This window comes from Mustelus asterias, chromosome 2, assembly GCF_964213995.1.
Source record: "Mustelus asterias chromosome 2, sMusAst1.hap1.1, whole genome shotgun sequence".
In the NCBI taxonomy this organism is placed as follows: Eukaryota; Metazoa; Chordata; class Chondrichthyes; order Carcharhiniformes; family Triakidae; genus Mustelus; species Mustelus asterias.
This window is the reverse complement of record NC_135802.1, coordinates 37,835,737-37,854,472: the sequence shown is the minus strand read 5'-3', so window position 1 is coordinate 37,854,472 and position 18,736 is coordinate 37,835,737. Positions and strand designations below refer to the sequence as shown.

At 46.1% G+C, this 18,736-nt stretch overlaps 1 protein-coding gene across 4 annotated transcripts in view; it reads left to right on the top strand.

The window, feature by feature from the left end:
• Window positions 1-18,736, top strand: part of jcada (junctional cadherin 5 associated a) — a 322,299-nt gene that overhangs the window by 269,988 nt on the left and 33,575 nt on the right. For 3 of the 4 annotated variants that reach the window (XM_078233554.1, XM_078233563.1, XM_078233544.1), the window contains one exon: window positions 9,250-13,286. In XM_078233554.1, coding sequence (XP_078089680.1) covers window positions 9,250-13,286 — 4,037 coding nt within the window. Of the gene's footprint in view, window positions 1-5,145; window positions 5,240-9,249; window positions 13,287-18,736 lie in introns of those variants that run through there. The other variant, XM_078233572.1, reaches the window with a different exon arrangement.

Below are 18,736 nucleotides of genomic sequence, written 5' to 3'. Positions count from 1 at the left end.
AGAAACAATACTCTTCACTGTATACTATACAGGTGGCAATAATAAATCAAATCAAATCAAATCAAAAATTGCGCACGTGTAAATTCTTGAAACCAAGTCATTTCTGGATTATAGAATGGCATTACAAAGAACAAAGAACAAAGAACAATACAGCACAGGAACAGGCCCTTCGGCCCTCCAAGCCCGCGCCGCTCCCCAGTCCAGGATTGAATCCTGAATCCAGGATCCCCACCCAATTTTCCAGCCTATCTACATACCAATATCCTATCCACCGAGCTGTCCCTCACAGCTACGATGCTTTGTTCATTACAACCTATTAACTTACCCCCACCCCCCCATTCCAGACCATGTGATCTCCAGGGAGAGGCGAAAACCCAGAGTGAAAAACCCCAGGGCCAATATGGGGAAAAAAAAATCTGGGAAATTCCTCTCCGACCCCCTGAGGCGATCGAAACGAGTCCAGGAGATCACAATGGCCCCGATCGGAAAATGCTTCCCAACCCTAGTCATTTCCACTTCCACGAACACCATATGAATCCCCTGCCCCCGAGACAGGTTCCCAACTATCCGCAGTATCACTCTGTACTGGCACCAGCAAGATGATCGTAGAATGAAGCCTTGAAACGAGAAACCAGGAACAATTAGCCCGCGCCGCTCCCTGGTCCAAACTAGATCACTCTTTTGTATCCCTCCATTCCCACTCCGTTCATATAGCTGTCTAGATAAGTCTTAAACGTTCCCAGTGTGTCCGCCTCCACCACCTTGCCCGGCAACACATTCCAGGCCCCCACGACCCTCTGTGTGAAATATGTCCTTCTGATATCTGTGTTAAACCTCCCCCCCTTCACCTTGAACCTATGACCCCTCGTGAACGTCACCACCGACCCGGGGAAAAGCTTCCCACCGTTCACCCTATCTATGCCTTTCATAATTTTATACACCTCTATTAAGTCTCCCCTCATCCTCCGTCTTTCCAAGGAGAACAACCCCAGTTTCCCCAATCTCTCCTCATAACCAAGCCCCTCCATACCAGGCAACATCCTGGTAAACCTCCTCTGTACTCTCTCCAAAGCCTCCACGTCCTTCTGGTAGTGTGGCGACCAGAACTGGACGCAGTATTCCAAATGCGGCCGAACCAACGTTCTATACATCTGCAACATCAGACCCCAACTTTTATACTCTATGCCCCGTCCTATAAAGGCAAGCATGCCATATGCCTTCTTCACCACCTTCTCCACCTGTGACGTCACCTTCAAAGATCTGTGGACTTGCACACCCAGGTCCCTCTGCGTCTCTACACCCTTTATGGTTCTTCCATTTATCGTGTAGCTCCTCCCTACATTATTCCCACCAAAATGCATCACTTCGCATTTATCAGGATTGAACTCCATCTGCCATTTCCTTGCCCAAATTTCCAGCCTATCTATATCCTTCTGTAGCCTCTGACAATGTTCCTCACTATCTGCAAGTCCTGCCAGTTTTGTGTCGTCCGCAAACTTACTGATCACCCCAGTTACTCCTTCTTCCAGATCATTTATATAAATCACAAACAGCAGAGGTCCCAATACAGAGCCCTGCGGTACACCACTAGTCACAGGCCTCCAGCCGGAAAAAGACCCTTCCACTACCACCCTCTGTCTTCTATGACCAAGCCAGTTCTCCACCCATCTAGCCACCTCCCCCTTTATCCCATGGGATCCAACCTTTTTCACTAGCCTACCATGAGGGACTTTGTCAAACGCTTTACTAAAGTCCATATAGACAACATCCACGGCCCTTCCTTCGTCAACCATTTTGGTCACTTCTTCAAAAAACACCACCAGGTTCGTGAGGCATGACCTCCCTCTCACAAAACCATGTTGACTATCGTTAATGAGTTTATTCCTTTCTAAATGCGCATACATCCTATCTTTAAGAATCTTCTCCAACAACTTCCCCACCACGGACGTCAAGCTCACCGGCCTATAATTACCCGGGTTATCCTTCCTACCCTTCTTAAATAACGGGACCACATTGGCTATCCTCCAATCCTCTGGGACCTCACCTGTGTCCAGTGACGAGACAAAGATTTGCGTCAGAGGCCCAACTATTTCACCTCTCGTCTCCCTGAGCAGCCTTGGATAGATTCCATCAGGCCCTGGGGATTTGTCAGTCTTTATATTCTCTAACAAACCTAACACTTCCTCCTTTGTAATGGAGATTTTCTCCAACGGTTCAACACTCCCCTCCGAGACACTCCCAGTCAACACATCCCTCTCCTTAGTGAATACCGACGCAAAGTATTCATTTAGGATCTCCCCTACCTCTTTGGGCTCCAAGCATAAGTCCCCACTTTTGTCCCTGAGAGGTCCGATTTTTTCCCTTACAACCCTTTTGTTCCTAACGTATGAATAAAATGCCTTGGGATTCTCCTTAATCCTGTCTGCCAAGAACATTTCGTGACCCCTTTTTGCTCTTCTAATTCCCCGTTTGAGTATTTTCCTACTTTCATTATACTCTTCCAGAGCTCCCTCCGTTTTTAGCTGCTTGGACCTAACATACGCCTCTCTTTTCCTTTTGACCAGTCCCTCAATTTCCCTGGTTATCCACGGTTCTCTAATCCTACCCTTCCTATCCTTCTTTTTTACAGGCACATGCTTGTCCTGTAGCCCTAACAACCATTAGAATGCCTAACCACGAGTGTGTGAATCGGAAAACACCACTGCTGGAATTTTCCAGCCGTTCTCTCAGCAAGATCTTCCAAATCGGCCGCAGGCAGTGCATAGAACAGTCTGGTGACTTGAGATCACAAATAAGGTAGTCGAATGCCTTGTGTAAAAGAAGGAACTTCTTTATAAATAAATAAGTAACAAAGTTTACCAATAGCAGCAACTCAGTAGAACAGTAATAACAAGAAAACAGGAGCACTAGTAAAACAGGTCTTGCTTACAGGTCACCCTCTTACAGACTGAAAAATCTCGCCAGAGACCGCACATGCTCAGAGCCCTCCACAGACGCCAGTAAAATAATTACATAGGAGAAAGGCTTAGGGGGATACTCTGTACTAAAAATGATGCTCTGTGACAAATGGGGGAAACCCCGCTGACAATGGTGGGATCAGAAGATCCCACCGCTAGCCAGTGATGGGCCACCTCTGCTGCCGCAGAACACGCCATTAGGGCGTACAGAAAAGCTTGCCATATAACTATAAATATTTATCTGAAGCAAAAAACACTGATATAACATTATAAAGCAGTACTAAATGTTGTTTTGCATATGAGAATACTGTATCTTCCATGGGTGGCACAGTAGTTAGCACTGCTGCCTCACAGCACCAGGGACCCGGATTCAATTCTACCTTTGGGTGACTGTCGGTGTGGAGTTTGCACGTTCTCCCCGTGTCTGCGCGGGTTTCCTCCGGGTGCTCCGATTTCCTCCCACAATCAAAAGATGTGCGGGTTAGGTGGGTTGGCCATGCTAAATTGCCCCTTAGTGTCAGGGGGATCAACAAGGTAAATATATGGGGTTATAGGAATAGGGCCCGGGTAAGATGCTCTTTTGGAGAGTCGGCGTAGACTCGATGGGCTGAATGGCTTCCTTCTGCACTGTAAGGATTCGATGACTTTATGACATCTCTGCTTCATACTGCAATGATGCTGTGCGTTGCTCGGATCAACTCAGAAAAAGTCCGGACAAATATTTCTAAGCAATGAATTTCCGGATTGGAGAGATTACAGCCTATAATTTTTGGAATATAGCTTTCCCCTTTTCTTCCACTACCCCCAGGAATTGTTTAGTAACAATTTGATTGCTTTGTTCCAGGATCTTCTGGGCCTGTTTGCAAAGCAGGATTTTTTTGGGGGGGGGCACTTTGATCCCCTCTTTCTCACTTTTCCTTTTTGCCACCAATTTAACTTATGGTCTGGAGAAAGGACAGCTTTCTCTTCCCCTATTCTTGCATGTTTGTGCTCGAAAGATATGCTCAGAGAGAAAGCTTTGTTTGCCAAATACTGAGACTGGATACTCTATTACTGCCTAGGTGTGGAAACGGATGTCTTTTTAAAATTTATTCGTGGGACATGGGAGTCGCTGGCTGGCCAGCATTTAATGCCCATCCCTAGTTGCCCTTGGAGGGCAGTTGAGAGTCAACCACATTGCTGTGGCTCTGCAGTCACATGTAGGCCAGACCAGGTAAGGCCTTCCCTTCCCTAAAGGACATTAGTGAAGCAGATAGGTTTTTCCGACAATGGTTTCATGGTCATCAGTAGATTTGTATTGAATTCAAATGTCACCATCTGCCATGGCGGGATTCGAACCCGGGTCCCCAGAACCTTAGCTGGATTAATAATCAAGTGATAATATCACTCGGTCATTGCCTCCCCTCGAGATGTATCACATCGCAACAACTGAGGAGTAAAGCTTCCCTTACAAGGGTTTCCACCAGTCTATTATATTCTAAGAGTGGCCACTGTCTAATGCACTGTTCTATCCACACATTGTTTACCTTCCACGTCTAAATTATTGAGTTGTGCAGAGCCAGTTTAAGTTTTGCTTGTGTGTGTGTGTTCAAACCACCCTGGCATTAGGTGGCTCAGTGGGTTTCCTCTGCAGTGCACAAGGATCATTTGCTTGGACCCTGGGAGCTCCTCAAAAGTAATGTTAGAATATAGAGATTTGGGAAGCTCGGATTGAGATCAGAGAAAACCGCGCCTATGAAAACCTTGGCATCTGAAAAGTCACTGGGAGAGACAGAGAAAAAAAAAAGCATTTAGATGATGTCTAAAAAGAACCATGGCCAAAGAGGGAGTCATTTAATGTGTAAGTACAGCAATTGTAATGTTGTTATTGTAGCCATTAATTTTACTTGTGAATAAATCTCCCTCTTCAAGTTTTTTTTTGGTTTAAAAAAAAGTCTGTCTGATTTCTGAGCCAAAATTCTGTGGAAAGTTATATAACGCAGCTTAAGCACATAGCAGTCTGGCCACAATGATAAAATCCCACCCAGAAGGTATCACTGGGAAAGGAGGAGACAGAGAGAGAGAGAGAGAGCTTCCCAGGTGCAAAGTTGCGGAGCTGGCTCCCTCCACAAAGCGTGACTTGTGGCGTGGCGAGCAGACTTGTTGCCGTTTGTTTTAGTAGGGTTGAGTTCTCTTCTAAACAGAAGCAGGCAGAGCGACGTTTATTTTCCATTTATTTATTTTTCTCCAGACTCTCTCCCTGTCTTGCTCTAGTTGCAGTCCAAGCAGATGATTTGCTTGAGGTAAGAAGCGATTTTGGAGATTTTTATTTTGCAGGGAGCTGTGAAAGGGGGAGTGAGGGGGGGGGGGAGGGGGGGGAATACTTGACTCCCAGGGAATGGGGCTGTGGAATCAGTGAGGCTGGTTGGAGAGAGTAAGAGGATGTCTACACTGACCTTGCGGGGAGGGGGGAGTGTGTAAAGTACACTGCATGTGTTCAGTGCTGCCAAAGTTGATTGAGTTTGTCTTTTTTAAATCTGGCTACATTTATTTCGAGAAGGACAATAGATAACAGAGTTGTGAATTATTCATTACTCAACAGGATCGATTAGAACAATCTGGTGTAAAACAAAACGCGTGTATGAGATTGTACTAAGCATTACAAAGTGCATGGGTTAACAGCGAACAGGGGGGAATATCCCTCCCATTCTACTGAAAAACCTAGAAGTAAAGTATCTTTATTTATTAGTCACAAGTAGGCTTACATCAACACTGCAATGAAGTTACTGTGAAATTCCCCTTGTCGCCACAGTACAGCACCTGTTGGTGTCAATGCACCTAACCAGCACGTCTTTCAGAATGTGGGAGGAAACCGGAGCACCCGGAGGAAACCCACGCAGACACTGGGAGAATGTGCAAACTCCGCACAGTCACCCAAGCTGGGAATTGAACCCAGGTCCCTGGCACTGTGAAGCAGCAGTGCTAACCGCTGCGCCACCGTGCCACCCACGCTGGGACTCGACCTGAGGTTTCCACTGCAAATCCACGAGGAATCTATGGTTTTCAACGTTCCTTGTATTTAATTAAAATGTTTGTGATGAATAAATGACAGTGTAAAGTATTCCTTCTTTCTGATTTTGTTAGGAATCTGCTTTAGAGAGTCTTTAAAAATGCCCTGGCAACCAGAGCTTTTTCTGATTTAATTCTGAGTTATCCGGGCAATCCATCTGGGGAAACACCATTTTCATTCCCTCAGACACCTGTTGTGCATTACTGCTCTGGGCGGTAAGGACATTGTTGCAGGTGATTAATGTAGAAATTTGGGGGCCTTGTCTAGTGTTTGATTTGATTTATTATTGTCACATGTATTAGCATACAGTGAAAAATATTGTTTCTTGCTCGCTATACAGGCAAAGCATACGTTCATAGAGTACATAGGAAGAAGGAAAGGAGAGGATACAGAATATAGTGTTACAGTCATAGCTAGGGTGAAGAGAAAGATCAGCTTAATATAAGGTAGGTCCATTCGAAAGTCTGATGGCAGCAGGGAAGAAGCTGTTCTTGAGCCGATTGGTATGTGATCTCAGACTTTTGTACCTTTTTCCCGATAGAAGAAGGTGGAAAAGTGTATGCCTGAGTTGTGTGGGGTCCTTGATTATGCTGGCTGCTTTACCGAGGTAGTGGGAAGTGTAGACTGAATCAATGGATGGGAGGCTGGTTTGAGTGATGGACTGGGCTTCGTTTACGACCCTTTGTAGTTTATTGCCGTCTTGGTCAGAGCAGGAGCCATACCAAGCTGTGATACACCGGAAAGGATGCTTTCAATGGTGCTTCTGTAAAAGTTGGTGAGCATTGTAGTGGACATGCCAAATTTCCTTAACCTCCTGAGAAAATAGAGGCATTGATGGACTTTCTTAACTATAGTGTCAGCGTGGAGGGACCAGGACAGGTTGTTGGTGATCTGGACACCTAGAAACTTAAAACTCTCGACTATTTCCACTTCATCACCGTTGTCATTTGCCTGCTTCAATGGTCAATGTTTTGTTATCCGAGAACACAATTCTTTCTTGTACAAGATTTTAGGGGACACAGGGAGCTCCAGAGTGTGGCTGCTCACTTTGTCAGCACTAGTTAAAAAGGCAGTGTTACTTGTGAGGCCCATGTCTGTGCTCACCATAGCTCGACCTCCTTCAACTGAGCTTCACAGGACCTGATATAAACAAAATCTATTATCACGCTGAACCATTGGAATATTGAGGCCTAAATTCAATAATATTGCATCTGTTTCCCTAGTGTTGAAGCTCATTCTTAATCTGACACTGCTGTTCAAGTTTCTGCAAAATCAATCCTAGCTATTGTTTTTAAGGTGTTCCCTGGCAGCTGCATGGAATAAGCACTGGCCTTATTTCAATATCCAAATGAGGCTTGCACATCGATTGTAGACCTGTATTCCTGAACGCATTAGGACTTGTCAGAGCTCCAATGTGTCTAGCCAGAACTTCAGTTACCTGAGCTCCTAAAAGGGAGGCTGTGCAGAAAAGGTGGTAATACATTCAGAAGTGTTCATGTATTGTGTGGATTTGGAAGGAGCAGGGATGTTCTTCCTGTGTTAGGGTACCACAAAGTATGTTATGAAGCCCAACTAGACACCGACAGTTTTTCTATTTTGGCTACCCTCAAGGAGCTCATCATGGGTTCCTTTAAAGATGGCGCTCGGAGCTGGGCTTGCCGGATATATCAGGCCTCGTTGCATCAATCAGGCCTCGCCGGATCTATCAGACCTCGCTGTATCTATCAGGCCTTACTGGATCTATTAGGCCTCACCAGATCTATCAGGCCTCGCCAGATCTATCAGGCCTTGCTGTATCTATCAGGCCCTGCTGGATCTATCAGGCCTCGCTGGATCTATCCGACCTCGCTGGATCTATCCGACCTCGCCGGATCTATCAGGCCTTGCTGTATCTATCAGGCCCTGCTGGATCTATCAAGCTTCGCTGGATCTATCAGGCCTCGCCAGGTCTATCAGGCCTCGCCAGATCTATCAGGCCTCGCCAGATCTATCAGGCCTCGCCAGATCGGTCAGGGCTCACCGGATAGATCCAGTGTGGCCTGATTTATCCAGCGAGCCCTGATAGATCTGGCGAGGCCTGATAGATCCGGCGAGGCCTGATTTATCAGGCCTCGCCGGATCTATTAGAGCTCACTGAATCTATCAGGCCTTGCTGTATCTATCAGGCCTTGTTGGATCTATCAGGCCTCGCCAAATCTATCAGGCCTCACCAGATCGATCAGGCCTTGCTGAATCTATCAGGGCTCGCTGGATAAATCACGCCATGCTGGATCTATCAGGGCTCGCAAGATCCATCAGGCCTCACTGGATTTATCAGGCCTTGACGGATCTCTCAGGCCTCACTAGATCTATCAGGCCTTGCTGTATCTATCAGACCTTGCTGGATCTATCAGGCCTCACCAGATCTATCAGGCCTCGCCAGATCTATCTGGCCTCGCCGGATCGCTCAGGCCTCGCTCTGCCAGGGTGATGGTGTGAACCACACCTTCAGATTTTCTGTGCACTGGAGCGAAAACTCAGCTGTACATCTAGAGCGGAACATGTTGGTTTTCAATCTGAACCTGACACTCTGCCCTTTGTGTCATCCTCACCACTTGCCTTCCATCTATTTTTGTGTCATCTGCAAACTAATCAACAGTACATTCACTTCCCTTGTCCAAGTTATTAATATATTTTGTCAGTAATTGCGGCCCCCAATCCCTCTTCAGTAAAACGGGGCATTAGGTTCTCCCTGCTCCCAGTTTGTCAGTCATAGAAACCCATACTGTCTGGTCATTAGACCCGAGTGAAATACTTATTGCTCGCAGTCAACACACCCAGTCTGAATTTAAATCATTGTGATTGCTAACATTTTGCATTCTGCCATATTTGCATATCTACAACTTTTACTTCACTCACAATAATCTTTCTTTGTGTCATGAACTGCTGCAAAACACTTCCTCTTTGTTAAGACATAAAATGGAAATTATGCACTTTTAAAAAATCCTATAATTTAAGGTACAGTATTTGGCATAATTTAGTTTTTGTAAATGATTAAACACTGTTGCCTGTAGCCTTGGTGTTTATTCAACGTACAAAAGCTGCTTATTTCCATTTAAATCTGTTGTTCCTAAATTGATTGCATAAATCAACCATGAGCAAAATGACAAGTGTGTGTTAATGAAATTGGCATTAAAGTTCTGAAAAGGAATTACATTTTCTCAAGTGTTTTAATCACATTCTATGTTTCTATATTTGTTCCAGGTTGACCAGTGGTCCTCCATTGCCTTGTTCATCCAGGCCCAAATCTGGTAAAGATGTCACCTATTGGAGACGAAGAGGACAGGACTTCAGTGTTCTACTGGACTACACAAACCGAGGAGACTCCGGCTACCAAGGAAATAATGCGACAAAAGCTCAAAACATTCCAAAAGTTGAACAGCGTGGCAAAGATTCCCAGGATGCACAGCCGAGGAACGCGCAGCTAAAATCTGAAGTCGTTAGAGTAAATGAACAACAAGGTTGGATGTCAGAAGGTCAGAGTATGATGGTGAAAGAGACGTGTGAAGATAAGTGGAGAACGCCAGTGGATCGTAAGTGTCAAAGCTTGGGTACAGAGGAATGGAAAGCTTCCTTAGGAAGACAGCTGTCCGATGGTGATGGAAACCGATTGAGACATGGCGGATTGCCTCATGTGGTTAGTGACGAAGCATTGAAAAGGGACGGATTGCCACAGATGAAAAAGGGGAAGTCTCAGTCATTGCCCAGAGTTATACCAGAAAGTAATGGTAAGGAATTTCAGACAGGTCTACATTATGTGAATATGTCTGCGTTTGACAGAAATAGATTGGAAAGTCAATGCTTGAAAAATGATCTTTTGTTGCAGGATAATGGCTCTTATTGTAACCCTAAAACAAGTTCAAAACTGACAGAAAACGTCAGGCAGAGTGCTCAGTTGCCAAAAGCCAAGTTGACTCGACCGCTGAAACCTCCCTCCTATGAACTTTATCAGCAAATTAGGAGAAGTTCAGAAATGCTACCTAATCTTCATGTCCATGGAGAGACTGATGGGCAAGTTGCTTATCTTGCCAAGGACGGTGAAGCAAGTGCTGACCATAATTGCTGCCCTCAAGCTCCTGCTAGTAGCAGCTTGGAGCCTCCTGTCTATGTGCCTCCCCCATCATACAAAGCGCCACCTCGACCGAAAGCTGGTCAGAAATGTTTTGATAAAGTGCCTACTTGCAACAACACACGCCAGCCCCACCAATCAACCGACACTCTTGTCGATCGGTCTCGTTGGGGTTTAGAAAATCAGGAGAGCAATCATGCTCATCAAAAACACATGTCCCATGATATTGGCACAAAGCAACATCTGCAGACAAAGAATGTAAATAATGACATGGGTAAAAATGTCCCTCACACCAGGGAAACCTATGGTTCATCACATAATGGATACACAGATGACCAAAAGGCTTTTGTCAAGTACATACCGTTTGATGATCCTCGACTTAGGCACATTACTATAGTGCAATCCAAAAAGCAATACAGTGAAGCAGATAACAAGTATGAACAATGGAACGCCAAGGACCATGTTACAGATGTAAACAAGACATTCGGACCATCAGACCATTGCAGTGCCTTTTCTGTTCCATCAGGGTCATATTACTCCTCTCAGGCAGGCCTGAGGCCTATTGCTGATACTGCGACTAGCAACAGATGGTATGTAGCATCCAAGCCAGAAGGCGAGAATGGTACCAAGTTTGAACGTTGTTGTAAACCACATGTTGGCGACCAGTGTGACTCCTCATTCAAGTATAATTCCAGGGGTCTTGCAACCAGCAACCACCCGGCTGGCTTTCCACATTCAAATGGCAATTCTAAAGCAGAACCGCATGTAAGTCAAGGCACTATTGAAACTATAACCCAGGTAAAAACGTGGGAGCCAGATTCCCAGAGCTTTGAGGTGCAAGAGAAGAAACACTCAAAAAGGAGAATGACTGAAACGATATTTTGTCTGGTCTCTATGCCAGTCAAAACACACGAAGGAGAATCAGCTGAAGGTGTTAATGACATGGGAAATGGAAACAGTGAAAGCGTTATGAATGATAGCACCGGGAACTTAACGGAGCAAAGTTTTTTAAGCATGTCTTCCTCGGACTTGGAGTTACAAGCATTGACGGGAAATATGATCTCAGAAAGCGGGTTGAAGAGACCTGAGCCCTGGAATGAAGTTAGCAACAGGCGTGCAGTTGGCTATAATTTTCACCAACACAGAGAGTTAAGAGCCTCGGGCTCTTGGCCGGGTGACCAGTACAGAGATCAAGAAACGCAAACAAGTTTCACTAAAGGCCCCCGTACCGCTCGCTCATTCACCGGTGCCGTGAGAAAGGTTGCAAGAAGCAACCAGATGCAAAGTCACCCCGGGCCTGAATCCAGTGCAATAATGAAAGGGGATGAAAGAAGTGCAGAAGTTGCAGCCATCAGTGATCAGAAACAGAAGCTGAGTAACTATTCAATAAATGGCCAGACAAGCTTGTATCCATCCAGTAACAGTGCTTTCTCAAGGACAGCTCCTAAACAGTATCAGGTCAATCACATTAACCCACACCAAAGTCAGCTTCATGGGGCTCCCAAAAGCCAGCCTGAAAGAGGCACAGATGGAAGCACAGAAGATCAGACGGAAGAGAGCAATAATGGCAAGGAGACAGTCGGATTTGGTCAGTTCCTCTTGAAACCTGTCAACCGTCGGCCTTGGGATGCCATCAGCGAATTAGAAAGTTTCAACAAAGAGATTCAGGAACAAGAGGATCGTAACATCCAGGTATTGCCGGAGGAAGATGGAGGTGGTACACTTACCACGCTTCAGTCAGCAAACCCAGACCAAGACTTTTCATCCAGTCAGATGGCAAGCTACCAGAAAGCTGAGCTGGGTGTGCTTGAGAAGCCCAGAGCTAAGCTGGCCACGCCCAAAGTAAAGGAGGACAGCGGCAGTGAGAAAAACTGCTCAGGCTGCATGAATGTTACCCTTGAGGTGCAAGACGCTTGGAAAAGATCTGCTGACAGTAGCAAACTGGGCAGCCATTCAAACAATCTACTCCATAAACCCATCAGCAAAAGAACAGACAGTAAAAGCAACACCATTCTAAATGTATTCCCCACAAACCATGCGCAATTCACTGAATTAAGAAATGAAAAGAGTGTGGGAAGCACCAATATCAAAAGGCAGTGCACAAACATCAATGGAGTCCGGACCCCTCTGTACCAGTTAAGCCAAACAAAGGTACAAAGCACAAAAGACATGGGCACATCACTCAGCGTGGTGGCTCCACGTAAAATATCCATGCCCACTCTAGAAACTGAATGTGAGGGCAGCACTGGAAAAATGTTTGCCCAGTTTGACAATGATCAGGATTACTCAGAGCCTGACCTGAGCTCTCTAATCTGTCCGAAAAGCACAAAACCAAAAACTGACAACCTGAATGACCTCTTTGAACAGAAACCCACAGAAGGAATTTCCAAAAATGAATCATTGGAAGAGCGAGCTGCCAGGATTTTGGGGATAGATGTAGCAGGAGAAGCCTTGATTTCTCCAGGGAAGGAGATGCTGCATCGGGATACTGGGAATATTGAGACCAAATTGCCTGCGGAAGTGGGACTGGGCTATACCTGTGATGGTTTTCTAGCAGACAGGGAAAATGTCTCCAAAGAACAGACAGGGCATATCAAAGAGAAACTCTCTGACTCCAACAGGCTATCGGAATGGAAATACAACCCACTCAATGGAATCCCAAATGGAAATACTGTGCTGGAGAATAAATTACCAAAACATGCTGCTGACAGCAACAAAGAGATGGGGAAAAGAGCCATCATAAACGAGTTCTTTCATGGACCTTTCCAGGAGTTTTATAATTGGGCTGACAAAAATTGCATCCTGAGCACGGATAGAAAGGCTGATCCTGCCCCATGGGGTGAGAGGAAAAGTCGGAACACTTCAGAGATGATTGAAGCCCTGCAAGGTAAAATTGCCCTGACCCCACACCGGGCAGCCCTGGACCGCCTGGCCAGAATGAAAGAAGTAGATTCAGTTTCCCGCATCCGGCGCCTCAGCATCAAAAGTACAGATTCTGGTGACGAACTTGATGGGGACAAATGTGGTGGCACGGAGCGAGGTGTCGAGGAAACAGTTTACACGTTGGCCGGAAGAGACAATGTCTGCACGATGAGGAAGAGGGTCATATCACTGGACCAGGATTTAGAATCTTTTGTGTGTTCACTAACAGCTGAGGACAAAGAGACAGCAGGTATGTCTTTAAAACACAATGTCACCACTCCATTGGTATCTCAGAGGCTGGATGTTGTCCACTGTAAGGAGTAAGTGTAGGGATTAATTTGCTATTAATAATTTTAAAACAACATACCTTCGAACAAAAAGGTATTGCCTTGTCTCTTACTGACACCCCAACTTCAATATGGTTACCAATTAACACTGACAAATAAGAAACAGGAATAATTGTTACTTTGATAATGAAGAATAACATGACAGTTAGGATAGAAAGTTTCAGTCGGATATTTCTTGAAGGTGACGTCACAGGTGGAGAAGGTGGTGAAGAAGGCATATGGCATGCTTGACTTTATAGGACGGGGCATAGAGTATAAAAGTTGGGGTCTGATGTTGCAGATGTATAGAACGTTGGTTCGGCCGCATTTGGAATACTGCGTCTAGTTCTGGTCGCCACACTACCAGAAGGACTTGGAGGCTTGAGAGAGAGTGCAGAGGAGGTTTACCAGGATGTTGCCTGGTATGGAAGGGCTTAGTTATGAGGAGAGATTGGGTAAACTGGGGTTGTTCTCACTGGAAAGACGGAGGATGAGGGGTGACCTAATAGAGGTGTATAAAATTATGAAAGGCATAGATAGGGTGAACGCTTGGAAGCTTTTCCTCAGGTCGGTGGTGACGTTCACGAGAGGTCATAGGTTCAAGGTGAGGGGGGGGAGGTTTAACACAGATATCAGCAGGACGTATTTTACGCAGAGGGTGGTGGGGGCCTGGAATGCGCTGCCGGGCAAGGTGGTGGAGGCGGACACACTGGGAACGTTTAAGACTTATCTAGATAGCCATATGAACGGAGTGGGAATGGAGGGATACAAAAGAATGGTCTAGTTTGGACCAGAGAGCGGCGTGGGCTTGGAGGGCCGAAGGGCCTGTTCCTGTGCTGTATTGTTCTTTGTTCTTTGTTCTCTATAAACGGGTGATTGCTGTAATTTGTACTTATATCATGTACGTGTCATATATTCGCATTGTTTCCTTACATAGAATCTTTGGGGTGCTAAAGTGAATAGCTCCCAATAGTAGGGATCATAGAATCATAGAATAGAATCATAACAATGCAGGAGGAGGCCCATCGAGTCTGCACTGACAACAATCCCACCCAGGCCCTATCCCTGTAACCCCACATATTAACCCTGCTAATCCCCTTGACACTAAGGGGCAATTTTAGCATGGCCAACCCACCTAACCCACACATCTTTGGACTGTGGGAGAAAACCGGAGCACCCAGAGGAAACCCGTGCAGACACAGGGAGAACGTGCAGACTCCCCACAGACAATCACCCAAGGCCGGAATTGAACCCGGGTCGCTGGCGCTGTGAGGCAGCAGTGCCACTCCATCAACCAATGTTTCTTTATTGCATTGCAGACAGCATCCCAACTTCTGCCTCTTGATTTCAATATCCAGCTAGTGCTAACCCTCCTAGTCATTGGCTGGATGTAACGGCAGCAAGCCATTATCATGAGAGGCTAGAACCATTTATATCTCGTTTAGACCAGTTAACAGGGAAGCTCATTGTTGCTGAGCTGTTGCAGGAAATAAATGTGACCTAGGAAACAGTAGTACCAATGAGAGAGAGCAGGCCACAAGCTTTTTAAACCTGTCCTGGGATTTTGAGGATGGGAGGTGGTCAACATTCAGGAGGGACCAGGAGGTCCTCCCAGCACACGCTCAGAAGATCGTTAGTTGTAAGCCACCGCTTCCAGGCTGAAAACGATGGGTTTTAAGCTCTGCTTAAAGCCCTGTGCCAAGTTAGTGTTGGACTCTTGACCTGTTCCTTGTCATTGACAACAGGTTTCCCAATGCACCAAGCATTTTGTTGTCCATATCCACCTCTGTACTCCTGTAGGTTGCCCCAACTTGCTTATCTGAATCCTCTGCAGAGAACTCACAAGCAACCTCACCACCAGACACTGCCCTTTCTCTCTATCCCTGTTGACACCAGGAGTCAAATCCTGATGACCTGGATTCAGGGCAGCAAGAAGTTCAATGACCTTACAGGAGTTCTTGAGGTCAGTGAATGCATCTTCAAATGGCAAATATTGCCACCTCTACCGCTCTCTTGAGGCAATGGTCAAATCGCCAACTGCCATCACTCGCTTACCAACAGTCTCTATCAATCAGGACTCAGAACCAACACTGATATGCTTCACTTCACCCTCACATACTCGGCACTGCTGTGAGCCTCACACCCACATCTTGCAGCTTGAACACAATGCAAACTGTTCAACCGGGACAGCCATATCAACCAAACCTATTTCACCACAACTTACCGAGACACTTCCAATTCTTCCACAGGACTTTCAATTCTTCCAAAGGGTAGCCCAGTGGCACAGTGGTTAGCATTGCTGCCTCACAGTGCCAGGGATCCGGGTTCAATTCTGGCCTCGGGTCACTGTAGGTGTGGAGTTTGCGTGGGTTTCCTCCGGGTGCTCCGGTTTCCTCCTGCACTCCAAAGATGTGCGGGTTAGGTTGATTGGCCATCCTAAATTGCCCCTTCGTGTCAGGGGGATTAGCGAGGGTAAATAAGTGGGAGTCCGTGAATAGGGCCTGAGTGGGATCATGGTCGGTGCAGACGCAATGGGCCGAATGGCCTCCTTCTGCACTGTAGGGATTCTATTCTATTCTGTAAAGACATGGTGGCCATAACTTGAGGCAGCAAGAGTTAACCAGAGGGGAACAAATGGACTACATTCCTCCCGTCATGACGCAAATAGTGTTGGTCTGTATTGCGGCATCCATTGCTGGGGCTGTGGCAAGTGATGGGACTGAAAGCATCGGTGTTGAAGGTGTGTGTGGACCCAATCCTCTTCCTCACATTCCACTTCAATCCAAAGCACTCTTCTTATTTACAAGCTGCACCGAGTGTAAGGATTCATCTCTTACTTTCTCCGCATCCCTGTAGCATAGCCTTACCCTTGTGATTTTCTCTCTTCAGATACCCAAGAGGTGCATTCTGCCCAGGCAGATGTGATGATAAAGATGCACTGATTTTACACTCGCAGCCACCAGCTTAGATAGCGACACTGTACATATCTCAGAAGATGAATAGGCACAAAGTGTGACATTTTGCAGGAGTGGCCTGCAGCAGGGGCAGAGGGCAATGATAGTCGCAGAGGGCAAGATCCCTCATGAATTCCATTGCACGGGATTCAGATGAGCAATTTATGACAACCTACAGGAGTTCACTGGACAACAAAATGCTCGGTGTATTGGGAAGCCTGACATCAGTGTCAAGGAAAATGCCAGAATCCAACACCAACTTGGCACAAGTCTTTTTACTGAGCTTGAAACCCATCCTTTCCAGCTCAGAAATGGTGGCCAACTCCATAGGGACACTTGTGAACCCAGCTGGGATGTAGTATCCGATGGCCAATGTTAATTGCTACACTGGCAGCACAGTCAGCTGCTACCATGCCTGAGGATTACCACGTGCAATCCAGCAATCTGTCCTCCCAACAGATTAGTGGGATCGCAGGGGGAGTGGCAGAGGCTCCTTGAAGCATGGGCCTGCTGACCCCTTTTAGGGTGACTGCATTTATCCTCCCAGCCTTGCCACCGGTGCCCTTGCTGTTTTGGCTTGCGTTCAGGGTCCAGATGGAGTTTCTCTCGGGTTTACCTGCTACCCTAAGAATGTTCCCACAGACTGTTATCCATAAAACCATCCTTGTCTACTTAGCTACTTGAAACCAGGTTCCTGCGCAAAAGGTTGTCGAACAATTGATTAGCAAACTGGGCTCTGTTTTCTGACACCACAACATCTGGGATGTCACGTGTCGCAAGGGTTCTTAATGATGAAATGGCAGCCTCTGCTGCGACGTGCAATCTACTCACTTCAAACCTTCTGGAATGGTCATCAATGACGGTGATGAAATCCATTCCCAACCACTGCCAAGACCTTAAAGGAAAAGTAGCTGGTGCCTGTGGCTCTCTCTGCCATTAGCTCACTGCAAATGTAAGGCACTTTGTGAGTCAATGGAGTGACTGAAGTCTCCCCACCAGGTTGACGTCTGCTCTCTTGCTTGGCTCTTTGCTATTCCCAACTCACTGGATTTTCTGGAGAATGTTAAGTCAAAATGTTTTAGGGATGACTAATTTGTCATGAAAAACTTGTTCCTCTGATGTTTCCTTTTGATCAAAATATGGGCCCAGTGCAGGATAATTTGGAGTGTACTCGGGCAGTACTCCTTTATTTTGATGCACTCATCATCCTGCTGTTGTGCTTACATCATTTCTTGTCATCTCTTTGCATTGGCTGCTAAGTGATTGGCGATGAGTGAAGGATAAGCTTCTATTTCCCAGTCAAGTTTAAATCTTCCAGTTTGACTCCTTCCACCTGTATTCTTGACAATGCATCCATTTCCTGGCACTTCCCCATAACCTCGTGGTAAAGTTGCCATCGTCCCAGGTGACCATAGGCTGCTCTCCCCTTTTGAGGGGGAGGGCTGACTGGTGGTGATTTAACCGGAGCATCGCCACACCTCAGGTGAGTGGAAATGCTAAGAAGGCAGGATTTTATGAATAACCCCAGCCAGTACGGGAATTGAACCTGTGCTGTTGGCATTGCTCTACATCATGAACCAGCTGTCTAGCCAACTGAATTAAACTGACCACCTTCAACCTACGCAATAAATGAATCATCTCTCATGAACCTCACTTTAAAATATTGCATTCTAGGTGGCATTTTTGCAATTTCTTCTAGGTTAAGAAATCTAACCAAAGGTTTGTGGATGGTTTCAATTTTAATGTTAATCCCTTGACAAATCATAGACCTTTTTTAAAAGTTTATTTATTAGTCACAAGTAAGGCTTACATTAGCACTGCAATGAAGTTACTGTGAAATTCCCCTAGTCGCCACAGTCCAGCACCTGTTTGGGTCAATGCACCTAACCAGCACGTCTTTCAGAATGTGGGAGGGAACCGGAGCACCCGGAGGAAACCCACGCAGACATGGTGAAAACATACAAACTCCACACAGACAGTGACCCAAACCAGGAATCGAATCTGGGTACCTGGCGCTGTGAAGCAGCAGTGCTAACCACTGTGCTACCGTGCCACCCTTCACTCTGTCAGTATGGTTAGGGGAGAGATGACCCCTCATTGCATGTTCAGTTCTTGCTCTGGTCTAAGAGTGGGTGAGGGACATTCCTCACAGTGAAGAAACATACAGGTTAGCATCCACCTTCAATGTTCTGTGATATTCTGTTTTCAGCTTTCCTAAGCCTGAAACAAAGGATAGAGATTCATTGTTGAATCCTTCTTGACTGCATGCCAGCAATTTCATCAATCTTATAAATGAGCCTCAGCTAATAACCTTTAGAGTAGAAAATCTGCCGTCCTTACCCGGTCTGGCCTACATATGACTCCAGAGCCGCAGCAATGTGGTTGACTCTCAACCACCCTCTGAAATGGCCTAGCAAGCC